The sequence below is a fragment of the Pongo pygmaeus genome, chromosome 3 (assembly GCF_028885625.2).
Source record: "Pongo pygmaeus isolate AG05252 chromosome 3, NHGRI_mPonPyg2-v2.0_pri, whole genome shotgun sequence".
In the NCBI taxonomy this organism is placed as follows: domain Eukaryota; kingdom Metazoa; phylum Chordata; class Mammalia; order Primates; family Hominidae; genus Pongo; species Pongo pygmaeus.
Window position 1 is genome coordinate 5,111,576 of NC_072376.2, and position 25,617 is coordinate 5,137,192.

The following is a 25,617-nucleotide window of genomic DNA, read 5'->3' on the forward strand; positions in this document are numbered from 1 at the left end:
CGTCCTGTCTGTGTGTCCCACAGTGCTGGGATTCCAGGTGTGAGCCACTGCACCCAGCCCACTTTCTGTCCTTGTTAGACTTCTCCAGGTCCCTCATATAAGTGAAATCGTTACAGGATTTATCCTTTTGTCATCGGCCTGTTTCTGCTCATGTCCTCAAGGTTCATCCAGGTTGCAGTGTGTGTCAGAAGGTCCTTCCTTTTTCAGGCCGAATACGTGGTGGTGTCTGTACTTGCCATGTTTTATGTGTCTGTCCATCGGTGGACACTGGGTTGCCTCAGCCTCCTGGCTGGTGTGAGTCATGCTGCGGTGAATAGGGTGTGTGGTATCTGCTGGAGACCATGCTCTCCATTCTGATAGGTAAATACCTAGCAGTGGAATTGCCGGGCCATCAGTCATTGATTCTGTTGAGTTTTCTGCAGTAGCCGAGCACCCACCCGCTCTGAGTTGAATGTGGTTGATGGCGTGGCTTGTCCCAGCCTGATCCTCATGCCCTGTCAACTTACAAGACTCTCCTTTCCTCTAGGAATGGGAATTGAAGAACGGGACATAGGGGACAGCAGCACCACTCCAGCCTCAGAGACTGCACACCCTCTTGCCCGTGTCCTCATCTGTGTGACGGCAGGAAGCTCTGCCCAGAGTGGCCTCAGCTGCGTGACTCCAGAGGCTCCACGACTGAGCTCTGAGGCCAGTGCCTCTCACCCAGGCCCACTTGTATTCTTTCTCCTGTATGCTGGCGCCTTTAAAAAAGATGTACTTGTAAGACTTTGGTTCCCAACTTTGTTAAAAAACAAAAAAAGTGATGGAAAGGTGTTTGAAAGGATGCTGTCAGGCAAAGTGACATCTTTCTAACCAGTTAAGCCATTGTTTTCACCGATTCCAGCCCAGACCTGGACTGAGGATGGATGGTTCCATGAAAACTTGGATTCGACGGGGAAGAGCTTGGATCCCCAGCTGCCCCGGGCATGTGTGTGGCTGGCACGTGGGCACTGGGCTCGCCTTGCATGCCCACCAGGAGGGCCAGGGGCTTACACAGTCCTGACGTGGACTTTGTGTCTCGGTGTACCCTCTCCACATGCCCGTTCCCCTCGTCATCAGAGGTAAAGGCATGAGAAAATCGCGCTGTGAAACGTTTTTTTACCTTTTATTATTATTTTTTGGACAGATGCTTTTGTCACCAAGACATGAAAAGCTGCCATTCTTCTTAACCTGTTTTTCAAGAATGTCTTTTTTATTGTTTGTCACACTTAGATCTAAGGATTTTTCAGAGGTTCCTTATTTTATTAATTATTTGTGCTGCTTTTGACAGGTAGCAGAGGGTTTTAATACTTCACTAACAGTATGCCCTCCTCCCCCTTGGGCTGGCATCCCCAGCCCTTAATCCACGTCGGAGCCGGCAGGTGCTCCTCACACCAGGAGCCTCTGGGGGCAGGGGCAGGCTCTTCGCTGCTGTACGGGACGTTTACTGCTGCATGGGGCCAGGGCAGTTCTTTGAAAGGGAAGCAAGTTCCGGAACTTGTTCCCTTATAGAACTATAACACCTTAGAGCAAGAGGCAGGAATTCCAGGGACTTGTTCCCTCATGGAACTATAACATCTTAGAGCAAAAGGCAGGAATTCCAGGGCCTCCTCCCCTTCCCCCTCCCCTTCCTCTAGCTTGTCAAGTTAAACCACTAATGTGTTGGTGGGCCTGGCCGTGCTGCCTCTCCTGAGTGGGGTGGGTGCAGGTAGGGCCTCTTTCCCAGCTTTCTTGCCTTCTGTGCAATATTTCTTGGAGAATTCGGATGCCTAAGGCATAAAGGAAAAAAGCAGAGTTCATAGTTTGAGCTGGTATCTACCCCCTGGGTTTAAAAATCAGATTAACTTCTTGGTTTCCCAGAGGCCACTGTCAGGAATTCTCCAGTATGGGAAGATGCAGTCACTGATGACGAAATAAGTCACCCCTGAACGCCTCTGCAGATTCATGGAGACCAGTCCCAGCAGCGACCGCCCCTTCCCCGAGCATAGAATACAGTGGTGTCACACTTGGTGCAAGCCTTCTGTCCACCATCCAGAATGTCCTTTATCACACAGAGGAAGAGATGGCGGGAAAACACTGACTCCTTGGGTTTCCCCCAGACATACTTTCAGAGCGCCAGCCGTTTGGTGCACGGGACTTTACAGTTAGGATTCATGTTTAAGGTGGTGGCGCTTGAGGCCTGCAAGGGCCACGTTGGATTACTCAAGCGGGAGAGTGGTCTCCTGTGTATAAGAAAGTTTTACAACATGAATTGGAAGCTGCTTGAGTCCACCTGAACTTGAATTGATTGCAAAGCTATCTGCCGGGAACGGTTTTGGGTTCCTGAGCCGTCAGCTGGCCTTCCCCCTCTGATGCACGTTCCTCCCGGCCCAGTCCGTGGAGGCCCATCACGCCAGCATCCGTGACGCCAGCTTCCCACTAGGACATCCAGGCAGGTCGGGCGGGGATGCCACACGCCTCAGGGCCGTCCGCTGCGTTGCCATAGAGGAGCCCTCCCTCCAGTGGTCACTTCCCACCATTGCAGGCAGCTGGGGCCACTTCATATCACACAAAATGAATTTTCTATAAAGGGAAAAGTTTGCTCCTCCATAGATTTTTGCTGCCTTTGGGTCAAATAGTTTCCCCAGTTGAGGCTCTTGGGCCACTCTGATTGGCAGCCTGCTTTGCCAAAGAGAACTGTGCGAGGTTTTGGTGGTTAGTAAGAGAAGGGGTAGATGGCCAGCCTGAAGTCACGGTCCTGGCCCAGCACAGGTGGGCAGCAGCGAGCTGGCAGGTAGAGTGTGAGCAGCACGCAGAGTGTCACATGGGCCTTAGCCGTCACCCACCAACTTCCTCACCAGGCAAGGAGGCCCCGGAGCCTTAGCAGGGACTTGCCCGAGGGACAGCTGATTGGTGCTCGACTCCCAGCATGCATATTTTGTTTTAAAAACCCAGGTTTGTAATTCACATCCACAACCCTAAGCCTTTTAAAGAGGTGGCAAACTTTTAACGAATCCCATCCTGGTCCATGGAGCCTTTCAAAATGGGTGCCCTGGAGGGGCCTGACATCAGATGCCTTCGATGGCAGATACTCCCTTGAAATTTCACATTTCATCAGAAAGTTTAAAGCATTTACTTCAGAATAAGTTATTTATTTGTATATGTTCAATAAATATAGTTTTTAATTTATATCTGTACATATTAGACACACACGAGCCATCTTGCCAGAATTCTGACAGTGATGTCATTTTATTCCCCTCCCGAGACATGCCCCAGGAACAAGCACTCCTTGCCTCTGTGGCAGCTGCGAGTGTGTCCGATTTCATAACGAAGCCAGGCTGGGGGCAAGAGGCCCGACAGGCAGGCCAGGGTCCCCGGAGAAGCCAGGATGAGGGGTGCAGAGGCCCGACAGGCAGGTTAGGGTCCCCAGAGAAGCCAGGATGAGGGGTGCAGAGGCCTGACAGGCAGGTTAGGGTCCTCAGAGAAGCCAGGATGAGGGGTGCAGAGGCCCGACAGGCAGGTTAGGGTCCTCAGAGAAGCCAGGATGAGGGGTGCAGAGGCCCCACAGGCAGGCCAGGGTCCCCGGAGAAGCCGGATTTCTTTGCAGTGTCACTGGTACTTAGCAGATCATCGTGTTCACAGGGGTCTGGCCACCTGTGCTAGGGTGCCGACCGCATTGCGAGGAATGTGGTGGCCACACGATGGAGCTGGCTGGAGGACAGGCCAGGTGAGGGGGCCGACCCCTGCAGGGCTCAGGGCTCCTTCCATTCTAACCTTGAGCCACATCACTCTTCAGGGCTCTGCTCCTGGCTCTATTTTGTTAAGGTGTCATCAGCCTTCAACCTCCATTTATATATTTTTATAATGTTAAGCCATTGACCAACTTTTTTCATAGAAACAACTATCAGATTAGAGGGCTCGCCTTGGTCCCCCTCACCTGGGCGCAGGCATGGGCCATGGCTGCCTCTTCCCAGAATGTGGGGGGAACTGGGGCAAGGCCCATCTGTCTGCAGGGCCGGTAGCTCCCTCCCTCAGCTTCCAGAGTCTGTGGCAATTGCAGGGTAACCAGTATGGGTCTGCTGAGTCGCCCCAGGCGCCAGACTCGCCCCAGGAGCACAGGCCACTGTCCATGCGGGCTTCCTTGAGACCTTCCCTTGGGGCTGGCGGGCGGTGGTTTACCAGCTGGGTCAGTCCCGTCTCGCCCCTCTGTGCCTGTACCCTGGCATGGCCAGGCTTAACCTTCCCCTGTATCTTACTCGTCCCAGAGCTATTACTGGCCATTTCTAAATAGACAAAAACTACCCTAAAAGGTGGAGATTTACTCCTTTTGAAAAGTCTGTTTCGAAAAGTGTGTCCTCGGCTCTGGAGGCCACCCCCAGGAAGGAGTTTGAGGTTCATTGTCATTATGGCTTGTGCACGGGACTCAAAGGGCAGCGTTGAAGGTAGGGTTAGGTGTAGGGTTGTGGGCAAAGCTCCCTTAGTTTGTGGCCACACCTTACCTTTCCAAAAAGGCTGTTAATTCTACTCACCCACTATTTGGGGGGATGTAAATTTTGCCCACAGACTTTGCTACCCAGGTGAGGTGCTCTGTTCATGCACGGAACTCATGTCATTAGACACCGTCCAAGGATGGGCAGCCTGCAGTGTGGCCGGCAACTGCCATCCAGAGAAAAGGCACCTCGTGCCGCAGGGCGGGGCCGACACCCTGAGCTCACAGGTGGCCCCTGCATTCAGGTGGATGTCCAGCCTTGAAACAGCCTCTTCTGGGAGCACAGCACTGGAGGTCTCCAGGCATCAGGGTTGGCCGGCAGGGTGCCCTGCAGCTTACATAAAGGTCGTGGCAATATTTAAATGTTAAACTATTGCCTGCCTCTTACTTTTCCTAAAATAATTTTCTAATGGGAACAGTAACTTCAAGTTCATGACATAGTTTGAAGGAGGATAATTCATTTTTTCCTGGTTGTCACTGTCTTATCCCCATGATGGGCTGGGTTCATACTGTGAAGTAAACTAAAATGAAACCAAAACGTTCCTGCCGTAAACACGTGGCACAGCGCTGCAGAAAAAGCAAAGCCACCTCTATTCGTGAGTCTCCAAGCCATAGCAGGGCGTCTGTAAAAGAAGGGAAACTGCATCTAGGAAGTGGTGGGCGTCAGACGCATCCTTTCGCCCGTAGTTCATGAAATAGTTCCGGCTTTGGTCTTCCAGAAAATCTCAACTTCACCGTGCACAAGTATTACCGGGTCTTTTTAGTGTAGCCGTGGAAGATACTTTCAAAAGGAGATCTTCAGATCATAATTCTTAGGGACCAAAGATGTTTTTAATGAGATAATCTTTTTGATTTTCTAACAAGAAAGGAAATATTCACTTTAAATTTTAACATCAACTTTTAAATGATATTCAGAATTAATTGACCATGGCGATACGTTGTAAAATGTTTTCATATTAAGAATGTAATTATTTCCTTATTGTATTTTTTAAAAGCTTAAAGTCATATTTAAAATTCTCTTTGAAAGAAACAGGCAAAGAAACAGCAAAGATTTTTTTAAATTAAATATGTTGGTAGTGCCCATTTTAAATGACTGTAAATATATTTTCACTGTTTCTCAATGTATTTAATTCATAAAGTAAAAATTTTATGAAAAGAAACTTGCAAGGAAAATCCTAGTTTTCAGTCCACTCGCCCCACTTTGTAGTAGCTTCACTGAATTTCCTGCTTTCCTGGTTGAATTTTCTACTGTTTCACGTGGTGTAACCCTAGACTGGCGCCCTTGGCGTGCCCCTTTGTGTATGAATAAACTTCTCTCCTCCAGCCCCGGTGTCTTGACTGCCCTTGGTGTGTGCTGCAGACTGAGAAGTGGCTGCTTTTCCTGAAGTCCTTGCTGTCAGGGGGGTGGGGGTGTCTCGCTGACGTTTGGCCACCTATGGGGGAGAGAGGGGTCAGGAGTGACACATGGAGGGAGGAAGTAGGCCGATGAAGGAGCTGTGGTTTGTATTAAAAAGTAGCTTCGAGTCTACAGACCTGAACATCCAGTTCAAGAGGCGTTTTGTGCACCTGCTGTGAGGCTGACTCTGTGCCAGGTGCTAGAAATAGAAACGGGTCAGCTACAACTCCTGCCCTCAGGGAGCTTGCTCAAGGCAAGACGACATGGAAAGAGATCCCGGGTGCGCCTTTTGTGTAGAGGACTGTATGCGGATTTCTGGAATCACAGAGCTGCCAAGTTTGAGGCCGTTGGGTGGGGTTTTTGCAGAGGAGTGGGGGTTATATGAGCTAGGCTCTCATGTTTAAATAGGAGTTCTGCAAGGAGAGAAGTCATTTTCCAAGCGCCCTCAGCCTGCCCTTTGACGCTGTGAGCAGCGTGTCCTCCCAGGTAGCATCCGAGAAGGCTGAGTGTCCCCTGCTGCACCGTTAATTGTTCCCTGGTGGGCGGTTAGTCTTGCTGGGAGAGTCCGGTTAAAGCTTTTAACAGGCCATTTTTAAAGTAATGCTCCTTGTTGGCTTTTGAACAGAGGTCATGCCCTGGTAGGCTGCCAAATAGAAAGGAAGGGCCTCTAATTTCCTTTCGAACTTAGGGAGAGGACACCGGGACTCCTGGCTTTGCTTTCTAACACCATGGAGAGTGCTCAGTGATATTCATCATGTGAGTTGTAATTTCGGGAACAGGCGACACGAAGCCTCGAGAACATAAATCACGAGCCCAGCTCCTTAATGGGAAGCAGGGAAAACATGAGCTGATGTCTGTGATCCAGAAGTTTTATGATGGAAACTTCATCTGTTCTATGAGGCTGTTAAAAGTGGCTATCCTTTCATACAAAGGGACCGATTGGAAAGTAGGGCAGGAGACCCGGCAGGGACGAAGGAAGGAGTCAGGCGTACCCACCTCCTGCACAGGGGGCAGAGACAGGGGCACGTTCAGACCCTCCCCTGCATTGAGGGTCTGGTGCATCTGGAACCCTCCCTGAGGGCAGGGGCTCCTCACAGCTGAGCCACTGCCTCCTTCCTTGGGGCACCAAGCTCTCTGCCTCAGAGGGCTGCCCATAACATCTTTTTTTCCTGATGCTTTAACATTGGACACCTTGCTGACCCTGGAGGGACGGCCCCTCCCAGGGCTGGCCAGTTCCTAGAGGTAGTAACCCCTAGCTTGGAGCACACCTTACAGAAAAACCAGGTAGTCTAGAGTCACACCCACCCACCTCACTATCGGGGGCTTGGGGCTCTCACACTCCAGCCCACTACACCCCGGCCCTAATCACGCCAGGGCCAGGCAGCAGACCACAAGACACAGCCGATGTCAGGAGCCCACAGAAGTGATTCAGGCCACCCAGCCCCAAGCCCTCTTCCCTGGCCTCAGCTGTTCTTTCCTGCAGAAACCGCAGCAAAGATTCCTGGCTTTGCCCGTACTTTCCCCTTGCTCCCCCGGCCTCTCAGCTGGCCCACACTTCCCTGTGTGGCCTGGCGTGGCGTGGCCTAGTGTGGCGTGGCGTGGCCTAGTGTGGCGTGGCGTGGCCTAGTGTGGCGTGGCGTGGCCTAGTGTGGCCTGGCGTGGCCTAGTGTGGCCTGGCGTGGCCTAGTGTGGCGTGTTCTGGCATGGCCTAGTGTGGCGTGGCGTGGCCTAGTGTGGCGTGGCGTGACCAGTCCTACTGAGAACCTTAACAAACTAGCTTGTCAGTGACAGTAGGGCCTTGCCATACCTGAAGGTTAATTGAACGGATGTTTCCAAACACCCTGGTCCCGTGGAAAGGGCACGGACCTTGGCTCCAGCCTGTCTCAGGCCTACATCCTGCCTGCTCTGCCATAGGACAGATAATGACAACTCACAGGCTGTTCTGAGAACTCAGGGAGCCGCGTGAAATACCCAACACGAGCCTGGCCCCGACGGGCAGGTGTGAGTCACCCCACGCGGGATGCGGCCTGGCTCCTCGGCGCAGTCCCCGAAGGTGCTGGGATGACAGCCCTGCCGCCACCCTGTTCTCAGGGCCTTCCTGATTGAGCACAGACCAAGCCAACCTCCTGGCCCTCGGGTGATATCCTAAGTCGCAGCAGGAGGGCAGCACGCAGCCAACTGCCCCCAGGGGAAGTGACTGCCTCAGAGCAAGACCAAGAGCAAGCACAACTGCCTCTTCCCGCTGCCCCACTCCTCCCGGGGCAGCTTCGTGCAGGACCTACTGCCCGGGACACCTGCGACAGACAAGTTTGACAGCAAAGCGCAGGCAGAAAGCTGCTGGGGCCTGCTGTGGAAAGCAGCGGAGCCACCGATGCCGTGGGTGCCATGGCCCCTGGGGTCACCGGACTCCCTCCCTCCACGGGTCCTGACCCTCCAACCCCAGAAGGAGGAGCTGGGGGAGCAGGCGCTGCATTTTGCTGTTACAGTTTTAGGCCCTGACATTATTCTGAAAATCACTACACAAATGATTCCCAAGCCCCTTCTAGCTGTCAGGCCCCGGAGCACAAAAATAAATTCCACCTGCTCTGCGCTTGCGTTCACAGCCAGGCAATGACCATTTAGAGCAAGAGAGCACATTTATTCACTCAGCAAACATTTATGGAGCACCTTCTCTGTGCTGAGAACATTCTGTGTGACCTTCACACGTGTAAAACAGCGCTCTGGCGGCTCCTCAGAGGAGGTGCAGGGAAGTCAGTGGGGCCCGGGCATGCCCCCAGGCAGAGACCCCGCTCTCCCAGCCCCTGCCCTCTGACACCCCAAGCATGGCTCCTCCGACCCCCACTCCTGGCTCCCCCCTCCCAGGACAGTCTCATCCATTCCCAGGGCTTCACTGTGTGGCTCCTGCTGAGCCATGCAGGGGACAGAGCCCATCCGGAGCCACGCGCCAATTGCCCCTTCCCAGGAAGGTGACTGCAGAGCACAGCTCCTTCTTTAAGCCCTGATACTGAGCTGGGAAGCAGCCCCGGGCTGTGCAAGCCTGAGCTTCCATCAGAGCGCTGCCCAACAGGAGGGAATGCATTTGGGAACTGGGGTGGCTGTTGAAGGCAGGAAGCCAAGGCTGTGGGCAGAGGGCAGAGAGCAGGAGCTGGGGAAGCAGGGGTGAGGCCTGCAGGGCGGGCATAAGCCAGCCTGGGATGGGAGCTGCTGTGGGGCCTGGGCCGTTGGCTTTGGTGGGTTTCCCCAACTCCCAGGTGTAACCTCACAGTAAAAGCCCATTCCTAGGCACAACCCAAGAAGTCCAGTGAGGCCAGGCTCCTGCCCATGTCCACCCAGACCTCTCTCTTCCTTCACCCCAAGCCAGGCATCTGCAGGTCCCCTCCCCTTGCCACTGCCCAACACAGAACTCCCCATCTACCTGCCTCTCCAGCCCCCACCCTCCTGCCCCTGCTGGCCTCCCTGCCACCCCCAGCCAGGCCCTGGCCACCTGGGAGTTAACCTTCAACATCCTCTCCCTCACCGCGGTCGGCCGAGTCCCGCTCAGCCCACCTCCTCATCTCCAGCCTCTCTCCCATCCCCACCGCCATTCCCGGGTTCAGGCTCCCAGTCCCCTACCCACCTCACTGCCCCAGTCTCTCCGGGGTGACCCAGCCTCGCGGGGAAGCCCTTGGCAGTTTCTAAAACACAAATCTGACCATGTTCCTGGCGTGCTCCCCATTCCCTGGGGATGAGGGCCACGTCTGCAGCCGCGTTCACCAGCCCGGCTTTACCTCTCTCCTTCCACCCTCCACACCTGCCTCTCCTCCTGCCTTATGTCTGTCAGCAGATCTAGACGCCTTGGGGACAGTTCTGACCCTACCAGCCCTGTGCCTCCTGGGAGAGGCGTCTGGGCCTTTACGGTGGGTGGGACTCACTGCGCTGCGCAGACCACTGCTCCCATGGCGCCTGTGGGCCTTTGCATCCCACCTGTAATGAGGCACCTTGGGGAGGACCAGACCAGGTGGTCCTCTATGTTAAAGAAACAGTGGAAAGAGTGACACTTCCCCTCCCAACCTCCTCACCTTCCTCTTGGGCCTGACAGTTTTCCTGCCCAGGGCCCTGCGCACAGCAGCTCTCCTCCTGCACCGTCTCGGAGCTCTCCGGACACTGCCCATGAAAAGGGGGTAATGCTCCTGGCTGGTATTACCCTCAGGGGATGCGTTGCCAGGATTCACTGTGTGTCCCCTTCCTTTTTTGCTTTTACCAAGAATCAGCTGGGACAGCCCTGCTTCCCAAGTGTGCTGCACAGCTGCTTGGCCCGATTCCTCCTGTATTCGTTTGTTTTCACGCTGCTGATAAAGACATACCCCAGACTGGGAAGAAAATAAAGGCTTAACTGGACTTACAGTTGCACATGGCTGAGGAGGCCTCAGAATCATGGCGGCAGCAAGAGAAAATGAGGAAGCAGTAAAAGCGGGAACCCTTGATAAACCCTCCGGATATCGTGAGACTTATTCACTATCACGAGAATAACGGGAAAGACCAGCCCCCAGGATTCAATTACCTCCCCCTGGGTCCCTCCCACAATGCATGGGAATTCTGGGAGATATAATTCAAGTTGAGGTTTGGATGGGGACACAGCCAAACCACATCACCTCCTTCCCTGCACAGGTGTGTGTCCCAATGCCACTCTCCCTGCACAGGTGTGTGTTCTGATGCTTCTCTCCCTGCACAGGTGTGTGTCCCACTGCCTCTCTCCTTGCACAGGTGCGTGTTCTGATGCTTCTCTTCCTGCACAGGTCTGCTTCTTCTGCAATCAATATGCACAATACTTTCACGTCCCATCGCTCTGGATGAATCCATCAGGAGAACCCTTCCCTTGCACTTTTCCTATGATATTACCCCTGGTTTTAAGCCTGTTTCACATTCCCAGAGACTGGGAGCTCTTTGGGGGCAGGCGCTGGCTGCCTGTTTCTGCATTGTCGCTATCTAGCACTGGTTTGGCCCAGAAAGCTTTTCGGAAACACTAATTTAACCACAGCAGCAGCAGTGGATCGTCTCACGGTGTCTGCTCTGTGCCAGGCTTTGTTCCAGGTGCTTTCCATGAGTCAGCTCACAAGCTGAGCGTTCAAGGTCTGTTTTTTTTTTTTTTTAGACGGAGTTTCGCTCTTGTTGCCCAGGCTGGAGTGCAATGGCGTGATCTCGGCTCACAGCAAACTCCGCCTCCCGGGTTCAAGCCATTTTCCTGCCTCAGCCTCCGGAGTACCTGGATTACAGGCACCTGCCACCACACCCAGCTAATTTTGTGTTTTTAGTAGAGACAGGTTTCTCCATGTTGGTCAGGCTGGTCTTGAACTCCGGACCTCAGGTGATCCGCCTGCCTCGGCCTCCCAAAGTGCTGGGATTACAGGCGTGAGCCACTGTGCCCGGCCCAAGGTCTGCTTTACACTCGTCAAGTATTGGGCACGTGCTGATCCGTGACATGTCCCACGACACCCATAAGACTTTAATCGAGCTGAAATTCTTTCTCTGTGGGTTATCTTTTCAGCTTTAGAGACCGTCCCATTTTCTTTGACTAATCATTCATTCACCTATTAATCTAGGACATATTCATTGAACACCTACCAAGACTGAGGTGCTGGAGACACCATGGGAAACAGAACAGTCAGCCCTGCCTGGCCGGGGTAGCTGGGGAAGGCCGGCTGGGGATAGAGGTGGATGTGAAGCCAGTGGCCTTGCTATTAAACGTGTAATTATAAGTCATGGATATGGAGAAGGACTTGGGCTTCTGGCTATGGCGGGTTGCAAAGTGAAGCAGGCCCCCCATGGGCACATGGGGAGGAAACCGTCAGGCATGGGGGGGATGGGTGTGTCACGTGGGTCTGATGGGCACGTGCTGCAGCCTCACCCTCTCTGTCATCATGCACTTGGAGGGCCCAGAGGACACTCCCTTGGCTAAGGTGTTGGGAGACGTCCACTGGTTCCAAGATCTTTCTTGAAAAGCTCTATGGTGACTGATTTTTCAAGTCAGAGCTGAGAACAGGAGCTGTCACCACTGAAACTGGGTTCTCGCATTGCATAGGGATAATGGAAGCTCTTAATTTCCAGAGACAAAATGGGCTTGTGTATTGGGATGGGAGACAAGAGCTTAGCCATAATCATCATGGTTGAACCCACAGAGATGTCAGTGGTGATGAAGGGATCAGGGTGTCTCTGGGATTGAGGTCCCCACACAGGCCACTAAGGTCTTCCCTTGATCTGCACAAAGCAAACAGAGAAACAAACATGCCCTGTCTGGATCTGGGAATTAGAGACTCTGCTTGAGTCACCGTGAAACTTAGGGCCCTTATCAATCCATCCCCAGACCTGAGCCAGGTCGCAGACCCGAAGGCCCTTGAATACAGGGGATGTTATAGCCCCTTAGGCATGGTCCTGGCATGAATTTATAAAAAGGATTTCCTCCTAACCTTCCCCAAAGACATACTGGAGTGATGTGCACCAAGGAAGACTCCTCACAGTTTTGGGGGAATGAATGGACGCTGTCTCTGACCTTGAGCAAATTCCTTGGGACCAACCAGACCATGTGGCTCACCAATCAGAGCAAGGGTTTGTGGTGGTCAGGATATTGATGGGGTTTTGGCCCCTGTCCGAGTTACAGTGGGCCTGGCGTGTTACTGAACCACCTTGTGATCATTCCCTCCTGCCTGAATGTGTAGGTGGGACACACACAGGGCAATAGGCAGAATCCCTGCACGATTTCCAGACCCAACGGCTCATCATGGTACAAAGGGCCAAGTAGAAGGCCCCTGCAAAGTCTTCTACCTACTAAAACAGTAAACAAAAGCAATATGGCATGATCAGAACTGCAGAGATTAGTGCCGTGATCCAAGCAAGGCCTGAAGGATGCAGGGGTGGTGATCTGGTTTGGATCTGTGGCCCCACCCAAATCTCGTGTTCAGTTGTAATCTCCCATGTTGGAAGTGGGGCTTGGTGGGAGGTGACTGGATCATTTGGTACGTCCTTGTGATAATGAGTGAGTTCTTGTGAAATCTGGTTGTTTAAAAGTGTGCAGCACCTCCCCACCCCCTCTCTCTTGCTCCTTTTTTTCTCCATGTGACATGCCTGCTCCCGCTTTAGCTTCTGCCATGATTAGAAGCTTCCTGAGCCCTCCCCAGAAGCAGATGCCACCATGTTTTCTGTATAGCCTGCAGAACCGTGAGCCCATTAAACCTCTTTCTTATAAATTACACAGTTTCAGGTATTTCTTTATAGTAATGTGAGAATGGCCTAATACAGGTGGTGATTTCTATTGCCATCTCCATAAACACTTCTGTTTTCCCTAGGTAAAAGATTGAGTTTGTGAATTTTGAAGGTGGTGATTACAATGGCAGCTTCAGTTTCAGATGTGGTCAGTTTCACTGAAATAAACATAGTTCCTAGTGCCTGGTGTGCAGATCATCTGGTGAACACCTTTTAAGGTGTTTGGTGGTAATGAAGTATGATTCTCTACCTATTAGTAAGGACACCATAAGCAAGTTGCTTTCACTTGGCAGGAATAGCAGTGCACCTTTACAGTTCCTCCTCAGGTCAACGTCATTGCTCCAGCTCTTTCAGTCTCCAGGGATGCTTGTCTCCCTGTTACACGGAACATGATGCTGACCCACCACCTCCGTGATATGACATCAATTGGGCCTGATGAGGAGAAAATTGCAGATTCTCTAGGAGCCTTGGTAAGAGACAAATGTGCTAAATCCCAAATACTAGGTCAGTCAGCTTTGGTCAGGAATCTAGAAGCTGCTGTGGTTATTCCAACTAGGAAAAACTTAATAAAGGGAATTCAAGGCTTATGCACCATTGCAAAGGCTGGTGAAGTGAAAGGCTTGAGAGCTGTCATGAAAATCCTGTTCACTCACGAGGTTGACTCCCAACAACTTTGCCAGAAGGGGCTGCAAATCTCAGGAACTGCTTGGAAATTTCCAGGAGCCAGTTCAGTTTGTAACTGCAAAGTAAATGGCTCACAAGGGCTCTCCTGGGAGCTGCGTCCACCCTTGCTCCTGCCCACATGCCTACCTGTAACTGCTTCTGTGACCAGCGGCCTCTCCTTCCTGTCTGCTGTTGGCTCCTTTCATTTGGCTGATTTTACTCCTGAAACCCGGGAAGTCGGTTCCGGGAAATAAAATTCTCAGGGTCTCCTTTGCATTAAGAGAACTTCAGAGGAGACATAAGTAATGCTGAGTTGACAACAGACACCACAGCGTGTGCGGTGAGAAATAAATAAATGACCAGCAACCCTGCAGTCATCCTTTGGGGATTTCTGGTCAGAAGCCATGTGGAATGGATGTAATTACCCAAATCTCATCTTGCAGTTGTCTCAAAACAAATACCAAACCTCTCTTTGGTTTTCAGAGCCGTGCACAGGGATTTTTAACTTTTACTCTATTTTACTTCCACATTTATTTAGGTGAACAGTGTTTAGCAGTGTTGATGCTACTACAATCCTTTCATACCCTCCAAATGCCCCATTACTGAAGTGCTTGCGTTTGAATCACCCCTTGATGGATAAGAGGATATCTTTGAGGATTTTTTTTTTTCTTGAAAGGTGCATGAATCATACTTTTCAAATACATACAAATCCTTCTTTTTGCTTTACAAATGAGTAACAGAGACTGAAACTGAGCCACAGACTTTTCCTCTCCATATCCCTCTACAGTTGTCTTCTGGCAATTCAGAACCGTGGAGGACCCTCAGCCCTACCTTCTATTCCCTCGTAAGCGCTCTGTTTATTCTGCTGGGAAGCCTGTAGATTTTTTAATCTTTATCTTTCAAATTCTGGAATGTTTGTAGGATGGACTTTCGTCTATTACCGTGTAAGCCTCTTTGATCTGCAAGCAGGTATTTTTCAGCTCAGTTTGTGTTGACTTATTCCCCAGGAATGCCTGGTTTTCACTGCTGAGCTCATGCAGTCTTTTATGTATCTTTTACTTTCTCTGTTCCTTACTCCTCTGCTCTTCTTAGAGACATTTCATCAGTCTTATTTGATGGTGACACAGTTTTGCCTCATCCTCTGTGCCGTCTCTTTCATGCACAGTTTTTTTTTTTTTTTGAGACGGAATCTTGCTCTATGGCCCAGGCGGGAGTACAGTGGCGCAATCTCGGCTCACTGCAAGCTCCGTCTCCCGGGTTCACGCCGTTCTCCTGCCTCAGCCTCCTGAATAGCTGGGACTACAGGCACCCGCCACCACACCTGGCTAATTTCTTTTTGTATTTTTAGTAGAGACGGGGTTTCACCTTGTTAGCCAGGATGGTCTTGATCTCCTGACTTCGTGATCCGCCCGCCTTGGCCTCCCAAAGTGCTGGAATGACAGGCATGAGCCACCACGCCCGGCCTTTTCATGCACATTTTAATTCTGCTCATACATTAGTACTTTCCTTGCTCCTCTTACTTCAGTGACTTTACTTTCTACTCAGCCTGCAGATTTGTACTATCTTGTTTCAAAGAGGGCATATTTTCTTACATTTTACATCAAGGCAAAATGCGTATCATTTCCAAGATTCTCTCCGGCTGCCTTTAATAAACTATTTTTCACACAGCATGCCTTTACTCCGAATCCACGGGGCAAACTTCCAGCTGCCTTAGACTGTGGGGTTGTTTTTCTGGCCCCTCGGTACTGTGGTTGTTTTTCTTTTGAGTTACTCATCCCTGAATGAAGAGGGCTCCCTTCAGACCAGGTGTTTTCCGGTTCATGAGCTGCGTCCTGTCTCCTGCCTGCTGCATTCTTAGAGCTGATCAAGCCCTTCTTTTCTGCATTCATCTTGAAGGCGGCCTGGCGTGCAAGGCCCCCGGACAAACCTCTGTATCCAGCAGGCCATCGCCCTGCATCTACCTCTGGGATGAGAAGTGGTCGTCCCCGATCCCACCATCTGATTTTAAACCCATGCCACCCGAGACCTCCGGGATTGAGACGGGGTCATCCCCGATCCCACCGTCTGATTTTAAACTCATGCCACCTGAGACTTCCAGGATTGAGACGGGGTCATCCCTGATCCCACCATCTGATTTTAAACCCATGCCACCTGAGACCTCCGAGATTGGGACGGGGTCATCCCTGATCCCACCATCTGATTTTAAACCCATGCCACCCAAGACCTCCGAGATTGGGACGGAGTCAGCCCTGATCTCACCGTCTGGTTTTAAACTCATGCCACCTGAGACCTCCAGGATTAAGACGGAGTCATCCCTGATCCCACTATCTGATTTTAAACTCATGCCACCCAAGACCCGTGGGATTGAGACAGGGTCATCCCCGATCCCACTATCTGATTTTAAACCCATGCCACCCGAGACCTCCAGCATTGAGATGGAGTCATCCCCAATCCCACCATCTGATTTTAAACTCATGCCACCCGAGACCTCCAGGATTGAGATGGAGTCGTCCCCAGTCCCACCATCTGATTTTAAACCCATGCCACCTGAGCATTTATTTCTGGCTGCATTTTGCAGTTGTTCCTTGTCCCAAGTGCAGAGCCACGTGGTAGCTGTCTGTCTCTTGGTGCCCTGGCTGTCTTGCCTTCCTAGTCTATGTGTGGAAGCAGTCTTCCTGTTTCTCAGCTGCCAGGGTGAGACCCTACCTGTGGCTTAGGGGGTTGGGGGAGCACGTGATTTTAGAGTAAGACAGTGAGCCACAGGGATTCTTTTTGGGATGGCCATGTGACCTGATCAGTGTCTGTAGACTTTACAAGAGGAAGGTGTTGAGTCTGGAGCTGCTGCAGCGGTTTTGGGACCTGAGGACACCTACCTGCCCCTGTACCCGAGTGATGGACTGCGGCTGGGAGAAACAGAGCCACACTGAAGGCTTTGAATTAAACCCTGTGACCCAAATCTCCAGTGGGGGCTTCACCCTGCTGGCAATTTTATTACCTCCCTTTGTCTATCCATTTTCTCACTTTTCCTAATGACAATTTCACACCTCCTCCTGCTTCCTCGGCCCTCTCCCGCCTCACTTTCAGCAACGCTGGTGCTTCTCACTTTCCTGAGAACACAGAGCCGTCCGAAGAGGAGCCACTGACCCAATGCTTCCTGGGCCCCTGTTCTGAGGGATGAGGCCCCTGCCTCCACCTTCCTGGGCGGGTTCCCAGGGATGTAACCCCTTCCTCCACCTTCCTGGGTGGGTTCCCAGGGATGAGCCTCTGCCTCCACTTTCCTGGGCGGGTTCTCAGGGATGCAGCCCCTGCCTCCACCTTCCTGGGTCTGTTCCGAGGGATGCGGCCTCTGCCTCCACCTTCCTGGGCGGGTTCCCAGGGATGCGGCCCCTGCCTCCACCTTCCTGGGCGGGTTCCCAGGGATGCGGCCCCTGCCTCCACCTTCCTGGGCGGGTTCCCAGGGATGCGGCCCCTGCCTCCACCTTCCTGGGCGGGTTCCCAGGGATGCGGCCCCTGCCTCCACCTTCCTGGGCGGGTTCCCAGGGATGCGGCCCCTGCCTCCACCTTCCTGGGCGGGTTCCCAGGGATGCGGCCCCTGCCTCCACCTTCCTGGGCGGGTTCCCAGGGATGCGGCCCCTGCCTCCACCTTCCTGGGCGGGTTCCCAGGGATGCGGCCCCTGCCTCCACCTTCCTGGGCGGGTTCCCAGGGATGCAGCCCGTGCCTCCACCTTCCTGGGTCTGTTCCGAGGGATGCAGCCTCTGCCTCCACCTTCCTGGGCGGGTTCCCAGGGATGCAGCCTCTGCTTCCACCTTCCTGGGCCTGTTCCAAGGGATGCAGCCCCTGCTTCTGTCTTGGCCAGCCCCTCTGCTTGTTTGCGGGCTCTGTCCCACTCGCCCCTCCAGGACCTGCTCTGGGATAGGGCCGCACACTCCTGCACCGCCTGTCTCTCCATGTCTGCTGGGTCAGTCCCCTCCACACACCACTCTCTTCCCAAAACCATCCACAGACACACATTCCCAGCTGCTGCCCCGATTCTCTGCTCCTGAGTTATAAGAAACTTCTAGATAGTGTTAGCATGCATGCTGGCTGTCTTCTTCCTCGCCTTCCGCGATTCCCTCCACCCGCCCTGAGCCGTCTCTGTCTTCACACCCCCTGAAAGCCTCGTCTGGCCGGATCATCCACTCAGCTTCTCTGCAGCCTGGAGCACCCCTCACTCGGCAGTGTGGCTTCACTGCCCCCTGGACGCCATATTCTCCCCTGGGCGCCCTCTCTGCGGGGTGGCCGCTTCTTCTCAGCTCAGACCTCTCCTTACTGAGGGCCACACTCACACAGCCAATGGCTCCAGAGGCTCTCCACATAGGCATCTGACAGGCAGGCACCCCCATCATAACAACTCCAAAAGAGAAGTTTCAATTTCTCACCCAGGCCTGCTCCTTCCCTGTTCTTGCCTGTGTCAGTTCATGAGGCCTCTGACCGCCCGCCTGGTTTCTCAGGCCCTGGTCCAGGCAGTGTCCTCAACTTCCGTCTTTCCAGCTGCCCATGGGTTCTGGCGGCTCCACGTCTCACCCACTCACCCTGACCACAGCGCTCGGGACACCAGCTCAGACCGGCCTCCTCCTGGTCACCCAGCTTCCTCTCGATGCACAAGTGACATTTTATAAAGATCAGTGAAGTCCTTCCCCTCTATTGCCTGACCTTGTCTGTGGCAGGCTGCCCACTTTGCCCCCTCCGTGGGTCCCTGCTCCCTTCCGTGGGTCCTTGCAATCCTCCTGCCGAGACTCACATTGAGCTCCCCCGAAGAGGTGCGGTGGCGACGGGAGGGCCTGGGTATTCTGCAGTGCTCACTTTGCTCCTGGCTCTTGGTTTCTGTGAGCCCTGCTTCCCTGGACTATGAGACGGGGATGGAGGCCTCTATTCCACGGAGCTGCCACCAGCATGTTGCAGAAGGGGCATGAAAAGTGCCCGACATTAGGCTGGGTGCACCACAAAGACTAATTGAGGGGGTCACGAGGACTGCCATCCCACTGGGCTCCACGCTCTGCTGCCTGGCACAGCCTCTCTGTGCCTCCAAAGCCTGAACACTCATTGGATCACACACAGCGCTGAACATTTGGGCCAATGCAAGCTGCAGAAGACGTGACTGGCACTGTTCTTCCACTGCCGAGCCAGGAAGAATTCTAGAACCCTAGAAGGAGCACAGCAGGCCGTCTGCTGGGCCTGGCGCTGCCTGTGATTAACAATCGAATTGTAACGATATGGAATTGGCCGTGGGTTCTGGGCACACATTATTAAACGCCTGTGCTGGTACCACTGAGAACCTGGAACTGGCAAGTCTGAACTCACTCAACTGCAAAAAGACCCCAGGCTGTGCGGGCTGCAGGAGACGTCCCGGTGGATTGGAACATGATGCCAGGCCCAGCAGAGGTTGGGGACTGCGGTGAAGTGCCACTGCCACCGAGCCACGTTGGAAATGGCAGTGCTTGGCAATCATTCCAGCAGCCCCAGGCTCATGCCACGTTTTCCTGCCTAAGGACTCTGGGTGTGACCGGGACAGGTGGGGAAGTCAGAGACCTCCCACCCAACCCACGTGTGCAGGGGTGGCTGCGTCTCCCCGGCTTTTGTTAGAACTGAGCTTGTGCTGGCGTGGGTTTCCATCTGGCTGCTCCTGCTGAGAGGGTCTGTGCTGCCCACGTGCAGACACTGGTTCCTCCCCAGTGCCACCCCACCCCACTAAAAGAGGACTCTGTTAGTGCCCCCCAGCCTGGGACCCCCGGAGCTCACCTGTAGCTGAGCAAGCTGGGTTACCACTCAGTGCAGCAAGGAGAACCTGGGCGTCTCGGTGGGGTTAGAAGGGCCTGATGATTGTCAGGTGTGGGCAGTGGGAGGTGATTTAGCAGGGGACTCAAGGAAGCTGGGCTTGGCTCTGGATTAGGGGCTGTGAGGAGGCGGGGTCATGCTAGGATCTGGCATCTCAATCAATCTTCTCTAGAGAGAGGGGTGACTCAGGGGAGGCAGGAGCCCGGCCAGTGATACCGCAGCCCTCGCCTATCTCAGCAGGGAAAGGTGTCTACACATTTCTGGGAGGTTGGACAATGTTCCTGTGTGGTCTGATTGCACAGTGGTCTCACTTTTGTCTTGACTCATCTTGATCCTGGAGCAGCCTTGTCTTATGTTGGTGCGCGATGACATTGTGTGTGTTGGACGGGGGAAAAGCCCAGGCACCGCTGGGAGTGCCCAGTGGCTCCGGATGCCAAGGGCCACTTCCTCTTGGCCACCAACCCTGATTTTGCACAAATCCCTGTGGAAATGGGTGCTGGTCTTGACAGCAGCCTCAGAAGCAGTGTCCCCACAGTGCCTTCTGGGGGCACATCCCTGCGTGCTGGGGCTGGAACTGCTGGGGTGTCCTCTAGAGAGGTCACGGGTATGCCACAGAAAGGGGCATCTGGGGCCATGTGACTGAGAAATGAGGTGGCTGCCCTTCTCTGGGCCTGCTGGGCACACAGAATGCTCCTTCCCCAGCCCCTTCTCTGAGAGCCATCCCACGGCCCTGGTGGCCAACTCCCCTGCTGCAAGGAGGCCTCGGGAGCAGCCACTGTGATTGACTACTGGAACCTTCCATCATCGGCCATTTGTTTCCCCCATTGAACCAAAGGAATGATCATGTTGGATCTTTGAGGTGAGGGGTTTTGTCCTCGTAATACATGTCCATGACATTGCATGTTTCTCTCTGTTCCTTTGAGATTTGTTGTTTCCCAAATTACTCTGGACACTAAACTCAAGGCTACCTTGAATTTGGGGTTTAGCTGGAGCTTTCAAGCAATGCCCCATATTTCAGTTAAAAGTTGTTGCCCCCTTCCCAGCCACCTGGGATGCCTTGGTCTCCTCATCTGTGACCTGGCTGCTTGTACCTGCCCTATCTACATGAAGCTCAGGTTGGAGAAGAGGCCAAACAGCATCTTGTGGCAGGTTACAAAAGCAGAGCCAATGGGCATGCTTTGCTGCTGTCACCTGAACAGGTGACGCCTCTGTTAGCTCTGTCATCCGAACAGGTAATGCCTCCGTTAGCTCCATCATCTGAACAGGTGACGTCTCCGTTAGCTCTGTCATCCGAACAGGTGATGCTTCCATTAGCTCTGTCATCTGAACAGGTGACGCCTCCATTAGCTCCATCGCGGGCCTTCCCGTTGTCTAGACATGGCCTCCTGCTGCCAGCTGGGGAGATCATTCCAGCAAAAGGTTCCAGATGAATGCTGTGGGAGTGTGAAGCCTTCACCACACTCACTAGCTTTTCCCAGGGAGAAGACACTCACAGAGTCTGGCGCACTGAAGTGAGAATGGAAACTGTCAAACAGGGTGGCTGAGGGAATCTCACTTCCTCCCTGAGTCCTGGCAGTCAGCACAAGGGAGTAAAATGGTCACATGCAAAGGGCTCTGAAGTACACTGCTGTGTTCACACTATCTGTCTCTGTCACTGGTCACACACAAGCACACACACACCCCCCTTGCTGGCCTCTGCACTGCACCAACCCTGGACATCCGTCTCCTTTGCGTCTTCTCATGAGCACCTGCACTCGGTCTGCACCCAGCTCAACCATGGCTTCAGACTGGGGATTTTTAGCTGGGCCAGGTGCTCCCTGGTTGAGCTGTGCAGTCATCATCCACCTCACCCAGCCTGAGTCTCCTTCAAGGTCCAGGGGCCAGAGCCTGGTCGCATTCATTCGCTGCCCCAGGCCCAGAGCCCAGCCCAGGGCCTGGCACAAGTTCAAAGAGGCATCAGATCTGGCAGGAAGTTGATGTTGAAATCCACAGTTTTTACTCCACAAGAACATGTCATGGCCCAGAGAAGGAAGTGTGTGTGTGTGTGTGTGTGTGTGTGTGTGTGTGTGTGTGTGTGTGTGTGTGTGTGTGTGTGTGTGTGTGTGTGTGTGCATGAGGGGTGCCGCTCTACCCAACCTTAGTGGGTCTATTTTATCCCCGCCAACTGGACATGGTTCAGTGGTCACACCTGGGGGCGATTCCCTGCTCCCCACCCTGCACTGACTTGTGTGCAAGTCAAAAACAGAATCGCCATCACTCCACGCTGTGAAAAGAATGCCTTGTTTTATTACAGCTCTTAAAATACTTTCACGCGCAAGTTGACCATATTTGGGGACAACGGTTCCAGGAGAAAGGGCTTCTCATAGCAGACGCTCACTGGGATGCCAGGGTGTCTGCTGTCAGCCCCTTGCCAGCTCTCTCCCCCTGAGCAGCCACTAGGCAATTGCAACCTCATTCTTTCCAGAAATGGCTTGGGAACCACTTAGCAAATGTGAACACATCTGTAAAGTATGTTCATCCATCTCTCTCTCTCTCTAACCGTGTAAGATGAGAGTGAGAAGAAAGAGTGTTCTTTTCCAGCTATTACAGTTGAAGTTTCAGAGAAGGTGTGGACACCCAGTGGCTAGCTATAGTGAATGCAGTTTTGGAGGCTGGAGCATCAATTGGGATAGAAGTCCATGCCTCTGTCAACTCAAAGACTAAAGCAAATGGCCTTTCAGAAATAAAGGAGTCCCATCAGATGTGGGACTGTGCTGCACCACCTCCAGGCCCTCAGCCTCTGGGAGTCTCTGTTTCTCTTCTGGAAAATTGGCCGACACTTCTGGTTCCCCTTCTGCTGGCCTTGAGTGACAGAATGAGCCCACATGTGTGAAAGTGCTTGAGAGCCGACCGGGGAGATCATGACTTTGAAGGCCACTGCCATGTGCAGCCTTCCCCAACGTCCCAACGTGTAGGGCCTAGTCCTTGTCCCTCGCACGAGGTCCTCAGCCACCTCACCTCTGGGACCACGATCCTAGGGGCCTGTGTGTGCGCCCAAGTGCATTTCAGGAAATGAGGAAAGTATCTTCACAATAAGGCAAAAGCTGATCAAATTCATTTAATCTTTGTTAAAAGCATCACAAATGATTCATCGATTTTTAAAAAGGAAAAATAAGAAGGAATGCATTGTCTCTTTGTTATGTGCATGGCAGCTGATGGCCTCGTTCCCAGGAGCCCAGGTCTACCTGAACATCAGATATGCAGACCCTCGAATTTACAACCAGGGACAGCCACGGGCCCACGCCTCCATCTCCATGGGTGCACAGACGGGAAAGTATCAGGCTGCCTCAGATGCCACCTCCTTCCCAGGTGCTTGGGTCCACATGCCCAAAATGTTCTTAATAGAAATATTAACATAAAATACAGGAAACCCACAAATAACTAAGGGGAAAAACCCTACCCAAACAGCTGAGAGAATTAAATGGAGTGGTCAAGGAAGGCCAACGACCTAGAGTGGCTACTGCAGGCACTGTGAGCTAAGGGGGAGGGCAGTTCCCAGGGTTCCATGTTGCCCGTGGGCCCCGGGCCTGCACTGTGCTCGCCATGTCTGTCCCTGTGTGCCTGACTCTTGCAGGCGGCCTGCTGGCCAGGGACAGGTGTGGGTGGGGTGGCCAGCAGGACAAAAGTCCCTGCAAAGGCGTCTTTGCAGACTGCACGCAGGGGAGTGGGGGGTGTGGCAAGGTCCCAGAGAGTCATGGCCCCACGTCCTGGATCCCATCTCCAGGATGACCTTGAGGACAACTTGCAGGGTGGCCTCTGGAGTGGGGAGGGGGCACAGGAGCCCCAGGTGGGCAGGCAGGGTGGGGAGAGAGCTTTGGGTCTGGGGGGCAGGTGGCAGGGGTGGGGACACCTCCACGCCTGTGTGGCCCAGGGTGCTCCCCTTGTCCTGTGGCCTTGAATGCCCCCCGACCCAGGGATATGAGGCTCCAGTCTCCACGGGTGGTTTACTCAACAAGGAGCGGGCGCCTGCTCCCCACTGGGCACTGTTTGGGGTGTGAAGATTCACCCCTGGGCTTTCCCCTCTAATGGACCATGTTTCTTTTCCAGGGAAAATGAGGCAATTCCCCCAAGCTCAGACATGGTGCATGGAGAACGTCTGCACCCTCACTCGGATTCACCCCCAGCCAGCGTGTCACCAGCCAGGGCTCTGGCGTTCTCCCCCTCTGAGAGGGACCCTCATTGGGATTCACCCCCAGCCAGCACACCACCAGCCAGGGCTCTGGCATTCTCCCCCTGAGAGGGAGGCCATGGTCATCTGAGATCCCTGCCAGAGAGGAGGGGGTGGAGGGAGGAGGAGGAAGGGGCTACTGACTTCTCATTTCAAGGCAAAAGGTGACCCCCCCACCCCCTATATTCCTATAGACCTACACTAACATCCCTGATTCTAGGAACCTGTGGGGTGTGGAGACCGCACAGCACTGGGGCACAGAGGGCTGGGTTCAGGGCCACCTCTGCTGTGACCTTCAGTCACTCTCCTCCCTGGGCCTCAGTTTCCCCTTCTTGAAAATGAGGGGCACGCTGATGGCCCTTCCAGCCCTGCCATCCTCAGCCTCCCCCAGCTTGGTTTCCACCTGGGTCCCTTCGCCTATAAGGAACTGCAGAAAACTGGCACGTCCGGAGCCGTCTCCACCACCCACCTTTCTGGGGGCTTCTGGCTCTTTCCAGAGCCCAGACCCAGTGGGAGAAGAGCCACCCGGTGGAAGAAGCCTGCAGGATGGTGCTGCACGCTGGCAGGAGTGAGGAACCATGGGCACTGGGTGCTGAGCCCTCCCCACCCCATCTGCCCTGGGGAGAACCAGGGAGAGCTGTTGCCCCTCTGGGCAGAGGAGGCACCCTGGGCACTCAGGGAAAGGGGCTCCCGAGTACAGGACTCTGACAGAGCCACCCCAGTGGCTACTGCCGGCTATAAAGACAGAGAGTGAGACACCCCCACCACCACCAACAGCTACCTAGAGAGGCATTTACAGAGCTGCAGTTTCCAGCCGGAGGGCAGGGGGGCCTGGAGGGTGCTGTGGTGTTGGGAGGGCCTGGCTCCCAGGCTCCCACAGAGGGACTGGGTGGCTGCACAGGTGGGAATGAAGAAGCAAAGTCAGGGAGGCCCCGGCCTCTGCGGGGAAGGAGCCTGCCACGCAGTGTCTGAACGGGTCTGCAGCTCTTGCAGCCCGAGGTACTGGGCGGGCTCCAGGACGACCAGCCTCAGCCTGAAGAAGTCAGGCCTCAGGCTGAGTGACAGCACGTGGGGCGGCCGTGTGTGGGGTCTGGGGGCAGAACCTGCCATAGGGGCAGGGCCATGTCCGGGGGGTCCCGTGGGCCCCCGTGGGCCTGGGCGGGCTTGGATTTATCAGAGGGGGTGGTGCCTGTCGCCTGGTGTGGGGACGACTCGGGGAGGGGCTTTCCGCAGGTCTCTGAGGGGCGCCAGTCCAGCCGCCGGCTTCACTGGTGGTTCTGTGCCCTCCGTGGGTGAAACGACAGATGCTGGGGCAGCATCAGCTCACCAGGTAGCTGTGCATCTCTCGGGAGTTGATGCTCAGGACCACACCTGAGTGGTTGCCTAGGAAACAGAAGAGACGCAGGTCCTGTGAGCACAAGCCCTCGGCCAGGGCTGGAGACAGGGCCACAGGGGACACGGTGGTGGCCTCAGGCAGCGCCTCGAGCCAACGTGCAGTGGGCCTCCCTGGCTTCCTTCAGCCCGTGCAGGTGCAGGGGGGTCTCCGTGGTTCCTAGGTGGGGGTCTCCGTGGTTCCTAGGTGGGTGCCTGAGGAGTGGGCTCTCCCGGTGCCATCACAAGCAGTGGGCCCCAGAGGGCCTGAGAGGTGAGGCCCAGGCCGGCCCCAACCCGCCACAGCCACTGACCTGCGTGGGGATCGCCCCCGGCATCGGCAGCAAGGGGGTGCGAGAGGGGCTGAGGCTCCGCCCTCTCCTGGCAGTGGGCGCTGCAGGGCGTAGAGTGGCGAGGCCCCAGGAGGCGAGAGTGGGAAAGAG

At 54.1% G+C, this 25,617-nt stretch overlaps 2 protein-coding genes across 12 annotated transcripts in view; one reads left to right on the top strand and one right to left on the bottom strand.

The window, feature by feature from the left end:
- The window catches only part of AFAP1 (actin filament associated protein 1), a 179,911-nt gene extending 174,102 nt beyond the window's left edge, over positions 1-5,809 (top strand). For all 8 annotated transcript variants that reach the window (XM_054484910.2, XM_054484904.2, XM_054484908.2 and 5 more), the window contains one exon: positions 527-5,809. In XM_054484910.2, coding sequence (XP_054340885.1) covers positions 527-553 — 27 coding nt within the window. In that variant the 3' untranslated portion in view covers positions 554-5,809. The remainder of the gene's footprint in view (positions 1-526) is intronic.
- A 16,868-nt stretch (positions 5,810-22,677) lies between these two features.
- Positions 22,678-25,617, bottom strand: part of SORCS2 (sortilin related VPS10 domain containing receptor 2) — a 548,409-nt gene continuing 545,469 nt past the window's right edge. For all 4 annotated transcript variants that reach the window (XM_054485673.2, XM_054485672.2, XM_063663495.1 and 1 more), the window contains exon 27: positions 22,678-25,186. In XM_054485673.2, the coding sequence (XP_054341648.1) occupies positions 25,122-25,186 (65 nt within the window). In that variant the 3' untranslated portion in view covers positions 22,678-25,121. The remainder of the gene's footprint in view (positions 25,187-25,617) is intronic.